Source organism: Clarias gariepinus, chromosome 6 (assembly GCF_024256425.1).
Source record: "Clarias gariepinus isolate MV-2021 ecotype Netherlands chromosome 6, CGAR_prim_01v2, whole genome shotgun sequence".
In the NCBI taxonomy this organism is placed as follows: domain Eukaryota; kingdom Metazoa; phylum Chordata; class Actinopteri; order Siluriformes; family Clariidae; genus Clarias; species Clarias gariepinus.
Genome location: NC_071105.1, coordinates 17,866,639 through 17,887,770, shown reverse-complemented (window position 1 = coordinate 17,887,770; position 21,132 = coordinate 17,866,639). Strand labels below are relative to the sequence as shown.

Here is a 21,132-nt window from a genome sequence, read left to right as displayed (position 1 = left end):
GATTTCTACAAAGTCAGCAAGACTTCTTCAGGATGCAGTTTGTATGCGTTTTCAGCAAGCAGGTCTATTTTCAAGCATCTTGTGCAACTAGACTATATTTTTAACTGCTTTTTATATTTTTATTCGTATTACCTACCTGATATGTATGAATTAATATTCTCATATTCGATTAATTCTTACTAAAGCGTCTAACTGTTTCAAACAATTGATGAACATTTTTGCGTGACGCAGTTCCACTGTGAGTGCGAATCGCTAGAGGAGGTGGATACGCTCGCTCGCGCGTGCGTTAAGTTAGCTTAGCCATACTAGCGCGTTTCCTTGAGCTGCACTCGCCCTCAGCGGCTTCACTCAGTGCGTCATGGCGGAGGGAGGTGGACCTGAGCCGGGCAACGCCGCAGAGCCGGTCGCGGAGCCCGTGTCTACGCAAAAACCACTTCCTTCAATCGATAGTCAAAAACAGACCATTGGAGCTCTTCTGAAAACGACACTCCGAAAAGGAGACGAATGGTAAGAGAATTAATACTTATTCTCCAGTTCCTTTGGCTCAAAGTTAGCTAGCTTGCCGTCCAAACGCGTGCAGTGGCTGTGTGTATGAGCTGCTAGCTCAGTGGAGCCGAACCTCCGGCAGTCATCTCAGGTCAGCGCTTAGCTCCTTAAGCTAGGCTAATGTCGTAAAACAGTAACATACGAGCTCATATAGTTGACACAAAGTTAATTAATTAGTGTGACAATATTTTAGTTGTTTGTTCCCACCAAGATGTTATTTCGTTAAAACGCGGCGAATATTAGCTGCTTAAACATGTTGTGGGCTAACATGTTATTAGCCAGTGTATCGGTTTAAATTCGACTGTTTTTATCGGCGCCTTCTCGAACTTTCGTTTTAACAAGTTAAATAGACCACTCAGCTAAAGGCTGTTTGTGTTTTCTAATGATAATCAGGTTAGCTAACTTGTACAGACGGCTCACTAGCACATTAGCTTAGCTGCTACTTTAACCAGGCGAAAGATAATAGTTATAATATAATTTGGTTAGCTTTGAACGATAGTTTAATTCGTTTATAATGATAAACGCGGAAATATTTTTTTTTAAAGTGTATTTGTTGTCAAACAAACAGCTGTTAGTCATGTTGGTCCTCAAGCTAGTTTTAGTTAACGTTAGTTAGCAATGCTACTGCTTTGTCATGGGCACTGGATAACACCCAGAGAGTGTGACAGCAAAATCAACATCAGATATTATTTATTTAATGAGTAAAATGTGAGACGTTTAAGCACTGGTTTGAGATTATAATAAACCTAAGAGGTAACTGATAAATTTCTCTTTAGCCTGTCAGTTACCAGTGCTGAGCTTCACAATGGGTTTAGTGAGAGTAAAGTGTGTCTGTAAACTCTCATCACTGAGATTTCAGCTTTGCTCAGGGAGTGAGAACAGATCACACAGCTCACCTGCCTTCTGCTCTACCTCGAAGGGAATCCTTGCTAACGAGCTTATGCAGTTTAAAAGGAACATGCATCACTTTAAAATGCAGATTAGGACTTCAGGCCAATGTAGTCTGTAGTCTGGTATTTTATTATTACAATTGCCAATCTCTCCCATCATGGCTGTTTTTGTAGGTTTTTGATCGACAGTCGATGGTTTAAACAGTGGAAAAAATATGTGGGCTTTGACAGCTGGGATTTGTATAATGTTGGAGAGCAAAACTTGTATCCTGGACCCATTGACAACTCCGGGCTTTTTTCAGGTAAGTCTTGCATTCATTAAAAAAATTGTTGTTTTCAGTAGAACTCTTTGACTAGAGTTTCACAAGTGTGGGCAACATTTTACAGGAATGTATTAATCTGTGGAGGTAATGGTCGTGTAGTGGTTCGCACTGTGGCCTCGCACCTCCAGGGTCCAGTGTTTGATTCCCTGTGTGCCTGTGGAGGTTGTATGTTCTCTCCGGTGGGTGGGTTGGTGGGTTTGCTCTGGGTGCTCCAATTTCCTTCCACAGTCCATTACTGTGCAGATTAGGTTAATTGGTGTTCCTAAATTGCCCATAGCATTTTTGCCCTGTGATGGCTTGGTGCCCCCTCAATGTAAACCCCGCCTTGTGCCCAGAGACCCTATTTAGGATAAGCAGTATGGAAGATGAATGAACATTTACATTTATGCATTTGACAGATGCGCTTATATATATCCTTACACTGGTTCACCAGGCGGCTAATTAGAAGCACCATCGTTAAGAAAATGTTTGATTTTTATTTATTTATTTATTTATTTATTTATTGGGGGAAGGATGGAGTTAACCTAAACACCTAAGAAACAGAGATGTTTTTAGATGTCTCCTATATATTACTTAAAGATTATTGCTTACATCTTTAAAAAAATTGTTTATTTCACCACCTAGAAGCCAGGACAGAAAACTAGATGCATGTCTTCCTCGATCCCTGAGAGATAGTTGGAACAGTCGTATGCTTACGTATTTACATCCTTCAATACAACACGTAGCAGTATGCACCTACTTCCAGTTGTGAGCTTAGGGCTGGGCGATTTGGCCTAAAATCAAAATCTCGATTAATTGAACATTTTAACTTGATTACGATTAATGAGCGATTATTTTATTTATTTATTTGCCCTCATTGTTCACTGACAAGTTTTGTATAGTAAATATGCTCACATTATTATAACACATATTACAAATGAGAGATTTTTGATTTTTGCTCTTGTTGCCTCAGTGTTTAAGCTCTCCAGGCTCAACATGTTGGCAGAATAACGTAACGTAATGGAGCGGGGTAACGTGACTCCACACGCGGTAGTGTTTTCAAAGGGAAAGTAATTGAAATAATTGACCTGGGAAAATTTGATCGATTATAGGTTCTGAATGTCGATTTCGATTACTTTTCGATTAATTGCCCAGCCCTATGTGAGCTGCCATTTAACACAAGAAAATAAGCAAACAAGGAAGTTAATTTCGTTCTATGCCTAATAATAATAATATTTCAGGAAAATTGTCAAGAGCGATGTTCTCGCGTGCTTTCCTATTTTCTACCTGTGGGTCAGTCAGTGAGTATGGTGCATGCTACTACACAAGAAGACAGACCGCATTGATGGTACTGTCTTCTAAACAGCGATTTACTTTTCTTTGTCCGGTGTGATTGGCTTCCATATCCATTTGATCTGTGCTCAAGTAAGCTGTATTGTTTTTGAGACTGCCTTTTTAAGAAGATTCAGGCAAAATTTCTGAGCATGGAATGATTGCATTCTAACGTGAAAATGCCCTAAGATAAATCGAGATACTATTTGCAACCCCAGGCCTCCTTACCCAGAATCAAAGACTGACCTTTTTTAATAATTGTTACTGAATGGGCACCCATGGTCACACTCCTAAAATTGAGTGAAAATGCTTCACTGAAGAGTAGGGGTTAGAGTAAGAGGAAAGAGAGACCAAATTTTGAAATTGAAAATCATATTTTGTGATGACAGGTGACAAACATTCAGGCATATTCAGGCAGTGTTTATTAACTGCAGAAACGGACACTGATAATGACGATACATGGGTTATGGAAAAATATGTGCTATAGTCACTGACTGTTGGACACACCATAGACTACTGTTTCTGGTCTACATCCATCAGCACTGTGCAAACTAGTGTGTCTGTTGTGCTGGGAATTGTCCAACACCAAGATAAGACCAGCTCAGTGGTGGTTCCGTCATGGTAAATTATCTCCTCGACTAATCCCTCTCACAAGTGACAATGAAGCACTTCTGTACGTCACTCTGCAGGCTTCTTGTTATTGATTTCTGTAAAAATGTTAAGATGCCATTCTAAATGTAGCAAGTGTTAAGCAAGTGAAAGAATTAATCAGTGACTTGTTGTGTAATCACACTCGTTATATAATTAATATGATTAGCATACCGCTAATGATGTGGTTGTTTTGAACAGTGACCGCATGCATGTTTATATTATGACTTACATTAGTAGCTTTATTATAAGTAAACAATGAAGGGCAGATTTTCTTTTCCCCAGTCACTAAAAAAAGAGGGCCGCTGTCTTGTAGTCAGTTTTAATGTATATATTGCCTGTGTTTGTCTTGTAGATCAGGAAACCCAATCGTTGAAGGAACATCTCATAGATGAGTTAGATTATGTCCTGGTGCCTACAGAAGCATGGAACAACCTCGTCAGCTGGTATGGATGTCTAGAAGGACAGCGGCCCATCGTCAGGAAGGTAACGCACTTCTTTGCTCTTTTTGTGAAGGTTCAGTTTTTTCACACTGCATGAACCCAGGCTCTTGTGTAATAGTTTTGTTTGTTTGTTGTTAAAGAGGGCTGCTGTCTTGTAGTCTTTGCCAGTAGACTTGTGAGATAGTGATAAACGATTTAATCATCTGGACCTGAACAAGAAGGCAGGAAAACTAACATTTCCACCAATTCAGGAGCAAAGGAGAGGGCGTAGTAGTAATAATATTAACTGTGTCACCAGGAACTGATTCTGAGTAGGCATGCCTGTGCTGCAAAATAAATCATAATTTCGGTTAGTTCTAGTGAGAGCATGTGATATTGGGCTGCTGTGTAACATCCATCCATGCAAAGGGAACTCAGAATTCAGCACCTGATGTATTCAAACTGCTAGATGAAGTTAGCTTTCAGTGTAATTCCCTGTTGTTGGGCTTTTTGCCATTTAGTGTTTACTGTGTATAAAAGTGAACTAGAATCTTACATGAGATTAAAAGAAACAGAAATTTTAGTAAATATTCAGTATGAGTAACTTGCACTGTGACACACCTGTATGTAAAGGGAACTAATTCTGCCTAATCCTGGCATAAGAGTCAAAATAAAAACACATTTATCATTATTTATATTTGTTAGATTTTAGACATGGTTAGCACTGAGGCCTTGCACCTCCAGGGTCCAGGTTTGATTCCTGGCCAGGCTTGATTCAAGTCTCTGTGTACATGGAGTTTGCATGTTCTCCCTGTCCTTGGTGGGTTGCTCCCACAGTCCAAAAATATGCAGGCTAGGCTAATTGGCGTTTCCAAATTGCCCGTAGTGTGTGAATAAGTGTGAGAGTGTATGCCCTGCGATGGATTGGCACCCTGTCCAGGGTGTACCCTGCCTCATACATTAAGTCTCCTAGGATAGGCTCCAGGTCCCCGTGACCCTGAATACAGGATAAAGCGGTATAAAAGATGAGTGAGTGAAAGAGATTTTAGACTTTATTCACTTAATTTTTTTAGCTTAAAAACATCATTAATTTATATATAATTTTTTTGTTCCCCCCCTTCTCTAGGTGGTTGAGCATGGCATGTTTGTGAAGCACTGTAAAGTGGAAGTCTATCTGCTGGAGCTGAACCTGTGTGAAAATGATAACATGGACAACGTGGTCACTCGCCATTTCAGCAAAGCTGACACTATTGGTATGAGAGCACCAGCTTCATCGTCTTTATAAAGATTTTAAACAAACTGAAAGCTGTTTATTATTTTAAAGACCTTTCAGTGTCTTACTCTTAAACTTCATCATTAAGCACCTGGGGCTGTGTTTATAAACGTTTAGAAACCCTTTTAGAGAGCTGCTAAATTACCTTAAAATCTTCTAGCTATGAGTCTCTTAGCATGCGTGTGATTTAGGATCACAGAGCAACTCTAAGCAAAACAAAAATTCTTCTCAGTTAGGAGGCAGGGTTGACCCTTCAGACTTTTTTGAAGATTTGTTGTTAAAAAAAAAAATCCCCCCAAAAAATATTGCAGGCGAGTGGGTCCATGACTTTGCGCTTTGTCACTCTGTCTTTACACACACACAAAAGCAGATTTATTATAAGAGATGCAAATTTCCCCTAAATAGTTTTCGTAGCTTTTGTTTTCACTGTGTTTACACCACCGGCATGAAAACTCGTATAGTTTTGTCATAAGTCTGGAGCTATTTGTTTATTCTCCTTGTCATGTATTGTATTTATTAGATCCTACCTCTTCTGAGAGCAGAGGACAAAGAGTAAAGTGCTTCCTTGCAGTCTGCTGGCAGTATGCTCCTCTGTCACATTTATCAGTCTAGTGGTAATAAACTACATGGTTTATTTTTTTTTCAGTGAGTGACAGGGCGGTTCTTAATTTGCGCATATTGGTGCGGGTCAGGTGGGTTGGATGTGACCTGTGCATAACTACAAAATGATGATATAATTATGATATAAGTCTTTAGGGTAAAACAGGCAAAATAGACCTGTTATTTTTAAATAATCACAAATCTTCACCAATAAATGGTTTGATTAGATAACATCGATATATAGCTTAGAGATATAGGAACGTTTAACCAGAAGTAGCTGAGAGACAAGACAGTAAATACTCTTTTATTGGTTAAAAAAAAAAAAAAAATCTGTCATGACTTTGATTTCTTCTTAGATATGTTACCATTTTACCTAAAAACATGTTGTTTTTATTTTTGCTAGAAATGCATTTAATATTTTTTAAAGCAGCAATGACGCAATGAACATTGATTAATTTTCCTGATGGTTTGTCATCATTCTTTAGATACCATTGAGAAAGAAATGAGGACCCTCTTCAATATCCCATCTGAGAAGGAGACTCGGTTGTGGAACAAGTACATGAGTAACACTTATGAGCAGTTAAACAAGCCTGACAGCACTGTTCAGGATGCTGGGCTTTTCCAGGGCCAGGTAGGCAACAACACTTCCTGTTCTACTAATACAGTAAGTGCCCTGCATACAAGCTTTTGGGGGAAATGACCTAGTGTTTGCACATGTTTAATCGTGAAAGTCCGATCATATGTCCGGCGTATATTATCACATGCATGCTTCCCAAGATGTCTGGAAGCAAGCATAAAGCAGCGGCAATAAAGATGGTACTACTAAGATGTACAGGACAAAAGTGAAAGATGGCAGACATTGCTCATTCATTTAACAGGAATCGTTCAATTCTTATGAACAAGGACAAGATCATAGAACATGTTAGTTTTATACTTTGTATAACCAATTGTGTTTGTAATCTAGTACCTAGACAATGTTTGTTGGACTTACAAACAAATTGGACTTACGAACAAGCTCTGAGTTTTACTTTGAGTGAAAAAGCTTTTCTAAACAGCAAAAAAGAAGAAATAAAATCTGACATTTTAAAAATAATATACGTGTGGCTTGAAAACCGGCAGGGCAGAGGAGGATCAAAGACTGTAAACATACTGAGTAGGACCTAAAATAACCGTGACACAATTTAGAATAAGTTTCTAGTTTTTTAATCATTGTGTTTGTTTTTCGAGGCCATAAAATAATTTGTTTATGATTCCATGGTCTACCCTTTATACCTCCTTAATTTCTCCTTCCCATTATTACTCAGATATTTGCCAACACTGCAGCTGTTAGAGCTACTTAGGAATATGCTAGTAAATGTGACTCGTCAGTTTTAGGTACTTGTTATTTGCAATGAGAAATAAATCAGATATGTGCTTCTGTCTGAACATCACTAAACCGTTATGGTAACTAAGCATGGTAACATACCAGACCATTTGTGTGGCTGATTCAGTTTCTTTTTTTTAGATATCTAATGTTGATTTGTTTTGCCCTCAGGTACTTGTGATTGAGAGAAAGAATGAAGATGGTACATGGCCCAGACAAGCCTCCCACCCCAAGTGAGTATGTTCAGGTTTACCGTTGCACGATTATTTACTTAGTATTGACTTATGTTGTGTTTTTTTTTTTTTTTTTCTTCTTCATTTACTATTTGATTTACTTCCAGGTCCAGTACAGCCACCTCTAGGAATTTCACAACGTCACCAAAGCTGTCGTCCAATTCCTCTGCCACCATTTCTTCTACGGTGACCAACGGAGACGGCGGCAGCAGCAGCAGTAGCAACTCAAGCTACACACTTAACAACAGCACATCTGGAATCAGGTTTGTTTTCAACCTCACTTTTTATTTTCAGTCTGTATGATTGCATTGTAACTTTCTTTTGTGTTTTTTTTTCATAGTTATATAGCTTACAAAAACCTGATTCAATTACATGTTTGATATTTGTGCAAAGAAGAAAAAAAGAATATTGTTCTTCACCTGCAGGTTGGGAGGATACAGCTCTTACAGCTCATCCTACAGTTATCGAGAGTCTGCCTCCCAGCCTGGCCTGTGTGGCCTCAGCAATCTGGGCAATACCTGCTTCATGAACTCTGCACTTCAGGTACATAAATGTACAAAACGCACACTTGCATGTTATTGATTATCACACATCTAGTTGCTAAGAAGCCTGACCTTTGACATGTAAACTTGCAATCTTTTAAATTTATGTTTTGTATTGAAATGCTTTTTGTTGTTTATTTACCTTTTTTAGTGTCTAAGCAATTCGCCCCCACTGACAGAATACTTTCTGGAGGACCAGTATGAAGCTGAGATCAATCGAGAGAATCCTTTAGGAATGCGAGGGGAGATCGCTGAGGCCTTTGCAGACCTGATAAAACAGATGTGGCTCAGCCGAAGCAGCTACGTGGCTCCCCGCACATTTAAAGTAAATCTTCAGGAGCAAGTTATGCCATTAACATTTTAGCTTTTAGTCTATCAAAATATGTACGTACATCAAAACCACCCTGTCTGGATAAGAAGGCTCCAAGTGATTACATTTAGCATGGTATAAGATGATTAAATGTTATTTGACAGTGCTCATTGTGAAGTATGGTGTCTCTTATCTACAGACGCAGGTTGGCCGTTTTGCCCCTCAGTTCTCAGGGTACCAGCAGCAGGACTCTCAGGAGCTTTTGGCTTTCTTGCTTGATGGCCTACATGAAGACCTAAATCGTGTCAAGAAGAAGCCTTACCTGGCCTTGAGAGATGCAGAAGGCAGACCAGATGAGGTATTTCACAAGCAGTTATAAAGTGTTTCATGTTTTGCAATATAGCCTTGACAATTGCTCTAACTAAGCATAGCAATAATGTTACATCCCTTATAGAAGGGAAACTTAAGTCTTGTTCTGTTTTTACTTTTCCAGATTGTGGCTAAAGAGGCATGGAAGAATCATCGTCTTCGTAATGATTCCATCATTGTAGATATCTTTCATGGCCTGTTCAAGTCCACTCTGGTCTGCCCTGAGTGCTCCAAAGTGTCTGTCACTTTTGACCCTTTTTGCTACCTCACATTGCCACTGCCCATGAAGAAAGATCGTACCATGGAGGTGTTCTTGGTCCGCATCGACCCTCAGTCCAGACCCATGCAAGTATGAATCAACAGCAGTTTTCTATCTGTAGTTTGGTTTTGTCTTTAAACGGATACATCACATGTTGCTAATATGGCTTGTATTTATGAATAGAAAAACCTTGAACTTAGCCCTTCAGGTTTATTATGCAGCATTTGAGCAAGTGATCTAGTGATTGTTTGAATGTAAATAGGTAGGATCAAATGAACCCCTCTTTGATCTCTCTTCTTTATTCTCAATCTCTCCCAGTATCGTGTGGTGGTCCCTAAACTAGGTGCAGTGTCAGACCTGTGCAGTGCGTTGGCCAAGCTATCTGGAGTTCCTGCAGAGAATGTGAGACTTGAAAAATCATACACACACACACACACTCTAAATGAATGTTTTTTTGTTTAGTAATTTTCTATATTCTAGAACCGGAACTGTATCTTTTAATGCTTAATTGGTTATCAGTTTCAGTTAAAGTATGTAATTTGGATTTTGCTTTCTGTCATATTCCTTTTATATCTAGATGGTTGTGGCTGATGTTTACAATCACAGATTCCATAAAATTTACAGAAAGGATGAAGGTCTGAACCAAATAATGGAAAAAGATGACATCTTTATGTGAGTCTTAAATAACGATTTTATTTAATGTATTTAATGACTTAAAAACAACTTGTGTGCGTTGGCTGTTTTGTCTGCTTGAGAATCTGACAGCTGTCCTACATTAATGTATGTGTTTTAGCTATGAGGTGTTGGAGGAGGACAGCGAAAGAATGAATCTGCCAGTATACTTCAGGGAGAGGGATGTCAAGCACAGTGGAGGCTCCTCGTGCACTATGCTGTTTGGACAGCCACTCCTCATCACTGTTCCTCGTCACAACCTTTCCCCAGACACCCTGTATGAGCGGGTGCTAGAGAGGATTGGGTGAGCGTTCTCCTAGAATTTGTGTGTGATCTGCATTCATCCTGTACATTTATTTGTTATCTTTGTTAATGCTGCAAGCTTTGTAATAAATGAAACTGGGTGCAGATTTAATTTATTTATGGTAAATAGGTCTAAGGGTATTATAGGTTTATGGTCTTTAGTAATGGTGACTTCACAATCAAGATTCTTCTTCCCTTGGTTTCTTTAGGCGTTATGTGAAACACACACAGGGTACCACGGTCGAGAGCAGAGTGTTTGCCACAGCCACGTCTTCTAGCAGCATTTCAGATGGCGGAGATGTAGTATCTAGTCACAATGCAGGGATAAGTGGCTGTAGCAGCCCAATGTCCAATGGCGCGTCCGGCAGTGCTTGTTCTACCACTGGAAGCAACCACACGTGCAACGGGCCCAATGGAATGTGTGATGGTAAGGAAAAACTTTTTTTCCCCTAGTCTATTTCAATTAGAGTGCTGATAAGGTGTCTAATACTACCATATAAATACCTGGCAGCATAAAAGTGTTGTGGGTAAATTATATGTAAATGTTGAACCCTGGAGCAAGGTCAGATACAATTGGGCGTCATGCTGTCAGCCCGACCCTAACTGTCACAGAAACAACAGATATATCCTCAGGGTGGGGAGTGTCGGTCGCCTGGATGGCTTGTGGCCAGACCCTATCCCTATTCCATATATAATTTTAAAAAATATATATTTTCAGGTGAAGAGGAAGCTATGGACCACCAGGGGAGCCCAAATCCAGAAAGCAGCCAGTCAGAGACTGTGGATGGGGAGGACGAGACCTCAGAGCCTGAGAATGGACCCGCTGCCTCTGCTTCTACTGAAAAGACTTGTTCTTCCCGGCCTAAACTTTTTTCTTTTAGCATGGTAAACTCCTATGGCACGGCTAATATCAGTCCCTTAGCTGGCAACGTCCTCAAACTCACTTGTAAGTGTGATTCACCCCCCCGCTTCCTATTACATCAGTTTTAGCGATCTGGATATTTGAGTAACAAAGAAAACAGTAAGAGTAAACCAATGAAGTAACAAAAAAAAAACCCATCTTTGCAGCACATTCCACAGTAGCCATTGACTGGGACTCAGAAACCAAAAGGCTGTGCTACAATGATCAGGAGGCAGAGGTTGGCAATGTTTTATATATTGTTTTTCAAGTGAACTTTTAATGTTATACTCTGAGAATGATGTCAACTTTGCTGTCTCACTTTCAAGGCTTACGAGAAACATGATAGTATGATGCAGGCTCAGAAAAAGAAGGCCACAGTAGCTCTAAAGGAATGCATCGAGCTCTTCACTACCATGGAGACACTGGGAGAGCATGATCCATGGTAGATAAACTTACCTCAAATTACAGTAACATTGCCACATTTACTATATTCTCAAAAATGAATTGATTCATTATAGTGACAAAAAATTGGTGTTACTGGTTTATTTGTGTGTTCGCTATTGAGAAATAAATTGTGCCACCTCTCTGTGTAGGTACTGCCCTACTTGTAAAAAGCACCAGCAGGCTACGAAGAAGTTTGATCTGTGGTCCTTACCCCGCATTTTGGTGGTTCATCTCAAGCGCTTCTCCTACAACCGCTGCTGGAGAGACAAACTGGATACTGTAGTTGATTTCCCCATCAGGTCAGACAATATTAGCTCTACACAGGAGGTTTCGTCACTTTTAAATTAAATTGTTTTATTACTATGGACATTTTAATAGTTTCCTGGTATATGTGAATGCTCATAAGATTTATATATGGTTAAATACAGTTTGTAAGTGAGACCATTTTACAAGAACATTTTCTCCACCAGATGGCAGCAAGTTGTTAGGACAGTAGTGTGGGGTGTTTAGTAATGTTTAAATATGAATAAATATTTCTTGATTCATTCATTAATTTTATTGTACTCAAGTCTTTCATGTTTAATTATGGTCAGATTGGAGGGTGTAGCAGTTGGTTTAGTTGGTTTAACTCATGTGACAAATGAAAATCCACAAGATTCTTCTACCTAGCCTTTCAGAGCATTGCTAGTCTAATACTTACCATTATACCAACAGCTTGTTTGTTTGTGACGCCTTTATCCACATGCACCTGGATTGTGCTGATGATGTAAACGGAATAAAAGAATTTTATTTAATTTGCAGGTGTATTGTTGAAGGTATATATGTAGCTTGTTTATTGTATAATTAAGCAATATTACAAATATTTTTATGCTGTATTGCATATCAGAACAGCTGTCATGTGGCTGTAGACACAAGGGTACAGCTTGAGTATAGATGATGTTGCAGCCCTGCTGATATTCAGCACAACACGATACCTTGAGTGTTATGTTACTTTTATACAACAGTTCCACAAACACCATGTATTATTCATAGATTGTTTTGTTTGTTTATTTAACTAGTTGTTTAACTTTGCCAACACACATCCTTCTGCAACTCGCAAAACTAACTAACCGGGAAAGCTGGCGACTGGCAATTCGTGTTTTTTAAATTCTTACCGGTACTGTGTAGCCAACATTTGAGGAGAATAAATCATGTAGGTGGTGGACAGTCTTGTGAATCTCATTATTACATCTTTATATTTTTACCTATTTTGCTATTTTGCTCCAAATCCAGTCCTGGAGGGCCAGTGTCTAACACAGTTTGGTGATTTAACTAATCTGTTAATTATGGTTCAGTGGGTGTGTTTAGGTGTTGGTGAATTACAAACTGGCCCTCCAGGACTGGATTTGGCGACCCCTGCTTTAGTATCAGCTACCTTTTGGGGTTGAATCCCAAATAGTGTAAATTGGAATGCTAGTGCACTATGTAGGGTGTAACTTACAACCCCTTGTTCCACTCATCAAATTGTGCTCTTGAAAAGAGATTAGGGAGTGATTTTGGCATTTAGCCTTGTTAGAAACTAGTTAGCTTTGTAGCCTTGATTGAATCATTCAGAGGCAATTCAAAACAACTTAAAAGCTAAATACTCAGGAGACAGTATTTAAGATTACAACATTTTCAATTGTGTTTTCTTGCTAAAAGTTCTTCAGTGCCTGGTTTTAAATGTGGATTTTGGCCGGTAGCTGATCTCTCCTCTTTCCAGTACTGCAGACAAATATTTACAGTTATTTAAGACTATAACTCATATAACGCATATAACTCATATAATGCATTTACTCAGCCTTATATAAGGCTTTCATACCTTTTCCAAGTATAGATGCTCTCAACCTAATGAAAATCAGGAATTTCTTACTTTGAGAAAATGGTCTGTACAATGTATGAAAGTTCTAGTTCAGCAAGTCTTTTGCTAATCCTGTTAAGCATCACACTCCCCACCCCCAACGTTTGGTTGAGTTTATGGTTTATCAGTGTTGCGTAGCAAGTGAACAGGAACAGACTGTCATTTTATCAGCTATTTTAAACCAGTTGAAATTGTTTCCAAAGCCTTTAACCAATAGCAGTCAAGATTTCCCAAATGTTTATACAGTCATTTGGCCCAAGCAGTCTACTTGCTATTAATATCATTGTTTCATAAAATTTTTGCCGTTTTGCTAAAGCAATGCTGCTTCATGTCGTCCCACAGGGATCTGAACATGTCCGAATTTGTCTGCGACCCCAAAGCTGAGCCATATATATATGACCTTGTTGCTATCTCTAACCACTATGGAGGAATGGGTGGAGGCCACTGTGAGTTTTGTTTGCATTCTTTCCTTTTTGTTGAAACTTACTTCCTCTGCAGCAAAGTAATCCCCAGAGCAAGTTAATATTTATTCAGTTTATCTTAGTCAACCTAGCCCAGATTTTATCCCCTGTCTGTTTTCATTAGTATTTTCTTACCTAACTGCATTTTAAGACATTTATTCACTGAGCACTGCTCTGGGCTTTTATGTCCCCTACTGTATTGTGTCAGGTCCCTTTGCTTGCTTGATCTGAATTGAGAGAATTTTAAGTAAGAATATGTCTACAGTTAGCAACTCGTAATGTTTTTTTTGTAAAGCAGTAACTTTCTTCATTTCCTGTTGCAGATACCGCATATGCCAAGAATAAGGCTGATGGGAAATGGTATTATTTCGATGACAGCAGTGTGTCCTCTGCCTCTGAGGATCAGATAGTGGTAAGATTCTCATGTTTTCTTTCTTAACAAAATATATTTGTCCAATTTATGATGATGTGATTGCTCTCATCACAAGTATAAATTTTTTTGTCTAAACGAATTGAAAATGATTTAAGATTTTAGTTTTCTTTATCTTTATTTCAACTGTCAAAGCACAGCTGCTGTAAAACAGGACTGGTTTTAAAACCTTGTTTCGTATTTGCATATATAGTAGTGGCATTGGTCAGGTTGGTTAGAATTTTTTATTTTTTTTTCCCTTGGGGAGACACAGTTAATTCTAATAGTTGTTGCTACAGAAGCAATAATGTAACACAGACTTGAATGGAGGACAGTGAAATAAACAATAATAATGTATGTAATTATAATGTATTAATAGGGTCACGTTTCCTGCGAAATGGTTGTCATTTATCGTTTAAGTCAGTGTTAGCTCTTGAACAGTTATAGACAAAGCTGTAATTTTGTTTTCTAACATGGGAAAGTATTCAGAACATATGGCTATGTGGTTTCTCTCCAACATAAGAATTTTGCTTCATTTGTTGGTCCTAACAAATAAAAGTGAAATTAAATTAATGGGGCTGTTGATGAAACCGTATTAATTAATACCAATAACATTTTTCATAGATATTCCAGAACTCATTCTTTAAACAAACTAAAAATAGTATAAACATTGGGCGAATAGTTGTGTTGTAAGGGTAATAGGACAGGGACAGTGTTGTACTATACCACCCAGTAAGGGATTTTTTTTTTTCATAAAAGCATATTATATTGGTCACATGCACTACACCGTGAAAAGGTTTGTGACCTGACCAACACACCCATATGGTGGTTCTTCTCAAAACTATTGCCGCAAAAAAATTTTTTTGTGCGATGTCTTTGTATGCTGTAGCATTACAATTTCCCTTCACTGGAATAAAGAGGCCTAAACATAGTAAATATGGCAATAGGGCTGCAACTAACGATTATTTTGATAATTGATTACTTGGGCGATTATGTTTTCGATTAATCGGATAAAACCTATCCGCTTCGTTAATTTGATATTTCGCTTATAACTATTAAAAAAAAAAACAGGGTATTATTAATGTATAAAAACAAAACTTTTAAAAACGCAAAAGCCACATATAGAGTTTAATAATCTTTCATTTTGACATTTTAAACCTTAAAAGAAATGTAGTATATAATATATACAGTATATATATATATATATATATATATATATAGTTTAAAAAATACACTGATATATTCAGTTGATAAAATATAAACAGCTAAAATAATGTAATTTTGTATAATAAAATGATGTATGCATAAGTAAAACCACAGTAAATTACAAGTTAACTTTGTAGTGGACTATAAAAAAAAAATGTAGAAATGCAAAAAGCTAATGGTTACAAATAAAGTGTTATTTGCATTCGCTGAAAACCACAACAATCACTAAATGTAATATTCTACTGTTATTCGCACCGTTTAAATTAAAGGTCCCACACATCATATTTTTCATTAAATGTTAATATGATCTTTAGGGTCCTAATAAAAAAGTTTGTATTTTACGTTATTTAAAAATTAAAAATTATTGTGTAAAAAAAACACTAATTTTACCTGGTAAAAACTAGCTCTGTTCTCAGCAACCTGTTTCAGTACATGCTAATTTAAATGCTCATGACCTCTGCTGAGCCCGCCCCCCCAGTTCTGTGGGGCGTGTCTTCACAACACACGTGGGGTATAGCCACGGAAGTGTAGTCTAGTGCGGGCAATGCTTTGGACTGCATTACCCACAAAGCATTGCCCACAACGCAGTGCTTTGTGGGTAATGCAGTCCAAACTGGAAAACGCTGGATTATAGAGCCTGAGCCTTTTTTCTTTAGTTGTTTTTAGTTTGATTTAAGTACGGAACCTACGCGGAAGTTTGTAATATCGCCTGACAACGCAGAAATTAAAAGAATGGACATGCATCGCCTCGATTTGTCTTTCTAATCACTGCATGGGCATGAATTAACGGGCTGTTGCGCTGCCGCGAGCAACAACAACAAAAACCGGAGAAGCTTACCGAGAGAGATACGGACGCGATGTGTTTACTGATGTGTTTACATGACTTCTTAATCTTCGACCGACATCGTAATAAACCATCTAACGTAACAAAGGTAAGCATAATATAGTTTTCCGACTACGTACACAGTTTGCAACTAGACAATCACCTTAATGCATTGTTTATTATAAACGGGGGATAAGGGGTTATATAGAGACGGATGTACATAAAGAAGAAGCCATAACCATGTTCTATGAGAGTGTAAGTTAACTTACACTCCGCATTTATCGTGATTATTAGAAAAGGCGATCTGCAAAGAGTCATAGTAAAATAAATCACACTCACCGAGCCTGGTGAAGATGAAGCAGGAACACGAAGCATTAGTACAGATCCGTTTTTTAGGAGCAGCTTCCTAGTAAAACCAGCTTTATATTGACCCGCGTTTATAAAGCAGTCTGGTGAAAAATGATTATCGCAAACATGAACGCATTTAGGTAAATCGGCGGGGACGTTAGCTTCAAAAACTAAATTCAGCCACTGCGTCCTCAGTGGCTCAGATACCTAACCCTAGGTAGGTACCCTAGGTCACTAACCCTAGGTAGTGAATGACAACTGCTGTGTTCGCTATTACACCCAACAACTGTACACAACACTCGCTTAGGCGCCATTTTGCTCCAGCGGCGAAAAACAATGGCAGACAGCTTCTTTTCACTCGGGGCGGGTCTTTGCTAAAACACCAGTGTCAATCAACTAGTGTAGGAGCGGCCTCTGTCGGTGTGGCGTCACATTGACAGGCATTTGTGATTGGCCTGATTTCAGAAGGGGCATGTTATTGTAATAAATGAAAAGAAAACCACTGGGCGGCTCTTTATCATCGTAGAGTGGTTGTGTACGCATTTTCCTAACACACAGTTCAGTCCAAACAGCCTAAAGTGCATGTAGGCCTGTTTGACCCCTTTAAGCTAATCTAAAGTAGCGCCATTTAACTAATCACTATTGCTCATGAGGTGATGCTATGTGCTACGCAATGTGATGCTAGCGAGTAGCACGTGAACAGATCTAGCGCGACTGTCCTGAAGTTAGCAAACATTTTAAACTAAAAGCACTTCAACTTTTACACGATGAAGAGATACAGTTTTTACTGACCCTGCTGACGTTTTGCCACCCGTAACACCAACATGTTTTCTTTTTAAGTGTTCGTGCATGACATGCCATGAAAGCTCGGTCTTGCATAGCGTGCAGGTTACCGTCTTCTTAGAGGCGTTTAATGTAAATCATACCTTGGAGGACTCGGAACGCACGCATTTTCCTGCAGACGCTTCTGTAACCTCCATTGCGCGAGCGGCTGTGTATCTGTGTGTATTTGTGCATCTTGTGGTCGCGCGCCTCAGTGACGTGAGCAGCCCAACTAATCGATAACGGCATTCGTTGACAACGAATTTCATTATCGATAATTATCGATTTTATCGATTAGTTATTGCAGCCCTATATGGCAATGCCTCTGACAACAAATAGCATGCTCCATAATGTTTCTGTGGAAGAGCTTAAGTGGCCTGCACTCAACCGCACTAACCTCAACCGCATTTTTAGGATTATTGTACGGTAGGCCCCCCTCGCTCCCCATCAGTGCCTCACTAATGCTCTTATCACTGAATGTATAGCCGCTCGAGTATGGCAAAAATCATAATCACTATTTTGCTAAGATAATTTAACAATTATTGAACCTTATTACTTGGGGAATTTGGAATCATTATGCGTTTATTAAATTAAAAATAATTTAATTAAAAACAGTAGATTTTATTAAGCTTTTAAGCATCATTCAACTGTACAAAAGTTTAGAGTTGCAGTGCTATGTGAAGCAAATGGATTTATAACACAAAATGAGTATCAGTTAAGCTTTATTACTTTTTTCTTTCCTTCATTGTTGAAAGACAAATTTGTATTCAAGCTGGAATTTAAATTTGATTCATTGCAAAGGGCTAGCCAAATGAGTGAACATTTGTATGTGCAGCCAGGTTTCAAAATCTAATGGAAGCCTTTCCAGGTGATTAGAGGTACTTTGGTTCTAGTGTGTGGATCAGTCGCCGAAATCCCAGATTTTCCACCACAGAAAATGGTCTTATATCGGCTGCAATGAAAACGCCGATGTCTCTTGTTATTGCCGTGGCTCTTGCATTGGATGGTGGAAGTTTAGCTGCAAAGGCATTTGTTATGGTTGTTTGCCCTTTCATGCAAATTAAACTCCTTTCCGTTTTCTTTCTCAGGCGCAGCTTTTAGTAAGGAGCTGTGGTTGTTTTCTAAATGCTTTTGCATATTGCTTGTGTTAGCAGAGGTTTACGGTATTAATTTCTTACAGTGTTTGCAAATTGACATTTGTCTTGTCTTTGATTCTTTTCGCCGTTTCTTATTTCCACAAGGAATCCAAAATGTTGCCACAACGATTTAAATGTCGCGGGCGCATCTTCTATCCTTACTTCTCCCTTACACTCCATCATGCCAATAACGCAAGGATATTGTTACGTTCTCGAGAGACCAGACGCATCTCGCGAGACAAATCTGATCTCGCGAGATCTCGTACCACTCCTATTAGTAACACCCTTCTGGAAACTGGCTTGTACCATGTATTTTAAGTAACAATTCAACCACACTATGAATAAGAATTAAAAAAAACTTATGGGCACATCTGTGAATCACATTTGCTCATTATGCAATGAAGCAAGTGGTGTAGATACGAATGCCATTACAAGATTATCTCTTGACTCGTCATTGTGGTTTTTTTTTTCCATGTTGTATTATTTCAGTGTTAGTTATGATCATCTGCTTCTTTTCAGACTAAGGCAGCCTATGTGCTTTTCTACCAGCGGCGAGATGGAGACGGTGCACCCAGATCCAATCCCTCCGCCTCACTCGGAGGAGCTTCCGACTCTCTGGAAGACCACATGGACACCAACTGACTCTTTAGTCATTAGACACTGAAATAAAAGCTTTATGAGCAAATGATCATTGATTCACAATCCAGAATTTCAGCGCTTTGACAAGGAGGTCCAGCGTTTTCTGCTTTTAGTTTCTGATGCATTTTCCATGAGCCAAGAAGGAGTTAAAAAAAAACAATAATGAAAATAAATAAGTGAAAATTTTAGTTTAAATTGCAACTTTTTCCCCAGCACTGTGCTTCTGTTTAAAATGGATACACATAAAAAATTCGACCTTGCCTGTCGTCAGATATGTTTAAAAATGTTGCGTAGAATGATTGCAATGAAAGCATTTTTTGTCCCCCAGTAGAATACAGAAAGAAGCCAAATGTTTTGTGCTGCATCCACCAAAGTTGTAAGGGTTGGTGGCAGTAAAGCTTGTCAGGGCGACAGGAAATGTGTACAAAATTAAGAGGTTTAATTCTTTCCTCTCTCCAGTGTTCTATTACACTCTGAAAATGTTTAGTTAAATGTGCCTCTGGTAAGGAATAGTCTTCTCAGAAAAGAAAAAAAAACTTTTCTCCATAGAACCTTTAAACAGGAGGCTTTTCTTTATCCAACTGAAACTCAGCTAATTTTTTTAATGTGTACTTGACTATAAGACTTGAAGCCTGCAGTGAATGAGAGGCTAAACTATAGCTAAAGTTGTGATAAAGATAATTACACTGCTGATCTTCATTATTGTGCTGCTTTCTGAAATGTTAGCACTAGCTGCCTTTTTGCCCCAGAAATTGAAAAAGAGGGGCTTGTGTGAGTGGATTTAATTTACATTTTAATAGTAAACGTACATGTCCAGCTGTACAAGGCACTGAGATTCATAATACATACTATTGTTTGAGACCACGTTTGCAATATGATGCTGATTGAACTCTTCCACTTTGATGAATTTTCATGTTTTTTTTTTCTTTTCATTTTATTTGTCCTGGGACTTGCTCGCCCGCCTCCAAGGCCAGATAGAGAGGCGCATCGAGCCACTGCTCGAGAGTGGTGCTACATTTGAGACTTGTAAAGGCTGCAACTTTTGACAGAAAAAAGGTTTAAGTGGAAGCTATGTAGAGGCTTTAACGTTCATTAAAATACAATAGTACACTGTCCTACCTGCCATCCTGTACACTTTCAATTTGCTTTAATTGGTTGCCGAATTATTTGGTTTTTGTACATTCTAGGAGGATCTTCTCACCACAGTCCCTTGATGTTAATTTATCATCAGTCTGCATCTTTAATCTTATGCTTTTCTGTGGAATAGCAGCATGCATGTGTCTTGCAAATCTGCAAAATGAAAAACTTGCTCAGTCCTCATGTGTTTATCTCATTAAAATCAGGCTATGATAAGTACATGGTTGATTTACAACATGGAGCCTAGAAAGTCTCTCATACTGGCCAGCGCATTTTCTAAAAAGTCACCTTGTCAGATTACCAACCATTAAAAAGACAAAAAGAAAAAAAAAAACATTTTCAGAGATGTTGCCTAGATGTAAATAGTCATGTACTATCTGCAAAATAGGATATCTTCTTTGTGTTCTGATATTTATCATGGCAATATGTGCAAGGTTTTTGAAAACAAATGAAAAAGACAATAAAGATTTGAAGCCTAACCGGAGAGTGATGTTTACTTTTCCAGGATGGTTTTTAGTCAATGCAATGGTATTCTGAGTACAATCTTTTTGTCCAGGTAATAGTTTTCATAAGCACTTCATAAGTATTGCCAATATGTCTACAAAATGATCATTTCAAAAATGTTCTTTCTCCTTTAATTAATATTTGATGACCAAGCGTATTCATGACTACAATGTGTTGATTTCATCTGACCACAACATATACCCTGCTGTATATCTGCTCTTTGATGCAATGTCTAGACAGCTTAACATGGTAAAAGCAGTCATAAAGATTGAGCAAACAGCTTTGTGTAATTTTTACATTAGCTAAGAGAGCAAGGCCCTCTTAACTGCTCAGATGTATAATGAGATTAATATATATAT

General features: G+C 38.4%; 1 protein-coding gene across 1 annotated transcript; it reads left to right on the top strand.

Annotated features, from left to right (window-relative positions):
- The first annotated feature begins 233 nt into the window (after window positions 1–233).
- On the top strand, window positions 234–20,748 carry usp4 (ubiquitin specific peptidase 4 (proto-oncogene)). The gene is made up of 22 exons (XM_053499461.1): window positions 234–507; window positions 1,611–1,738; window positions 4,074–4,204; window positions 5,267–5,393; window positions 6,499–6,644; window positions 7,548–7,609; window positions 7,717–7,872; window positions 8,035–8,152; window positions 8,303–8,476; window positions 8,661–8,819; window positions 8,955–9,179; window positions 9,408–9,491; window positions 9,667–9,761; window positions 9,883–10,065; window positions 10,274–10,491; window positions 10,783–11,010; window positions 11,133–11,203; window positions 11,292–11,407; window positions 11,559–11,708; window positions 13,631–13,734; window positions 14,073–14,161; window positions 19,013–20,748. Exons 1-22 carry the CDS (start codon window positions 359–361, stop codon window positions 19,133–19,135), a joined length of 3,036 nt encoding a protein of 1,011 aa, XP_053355436.1. The 5' UTR covers window positions 234–358; the 3' UTR covers window positions 19,136–20,748.
- Window positions 20,749–21,132: the final 384 nt, after the last annotated feature.

Excerpts from the sequence above, each read along its gene's own strand:
- usp4 (XM_053499461.1), top strand. The coding sequence starts at position 359 with ATGGCGGAGGGAGGTGGACCTGAGCCGGGCAACGCCGCAGAGCCGGTC. Across the intron at positions 6,645-7,547 it reads CTGGGCTTTTCCAGGGCCAG|GTACTTGTGATTGAGAGAAA; the intron begins GTAGGCAACAAC and ends TTTTGCCCTCAG. Across the intron at positions 14,162-19,012 it reads CCTCTGAGGATCAGATAGTG|ACTAAGGCAGCCTATGTGCT; the intron begins GTAAGATTCTCA and ends GCTTCTTTTCAG.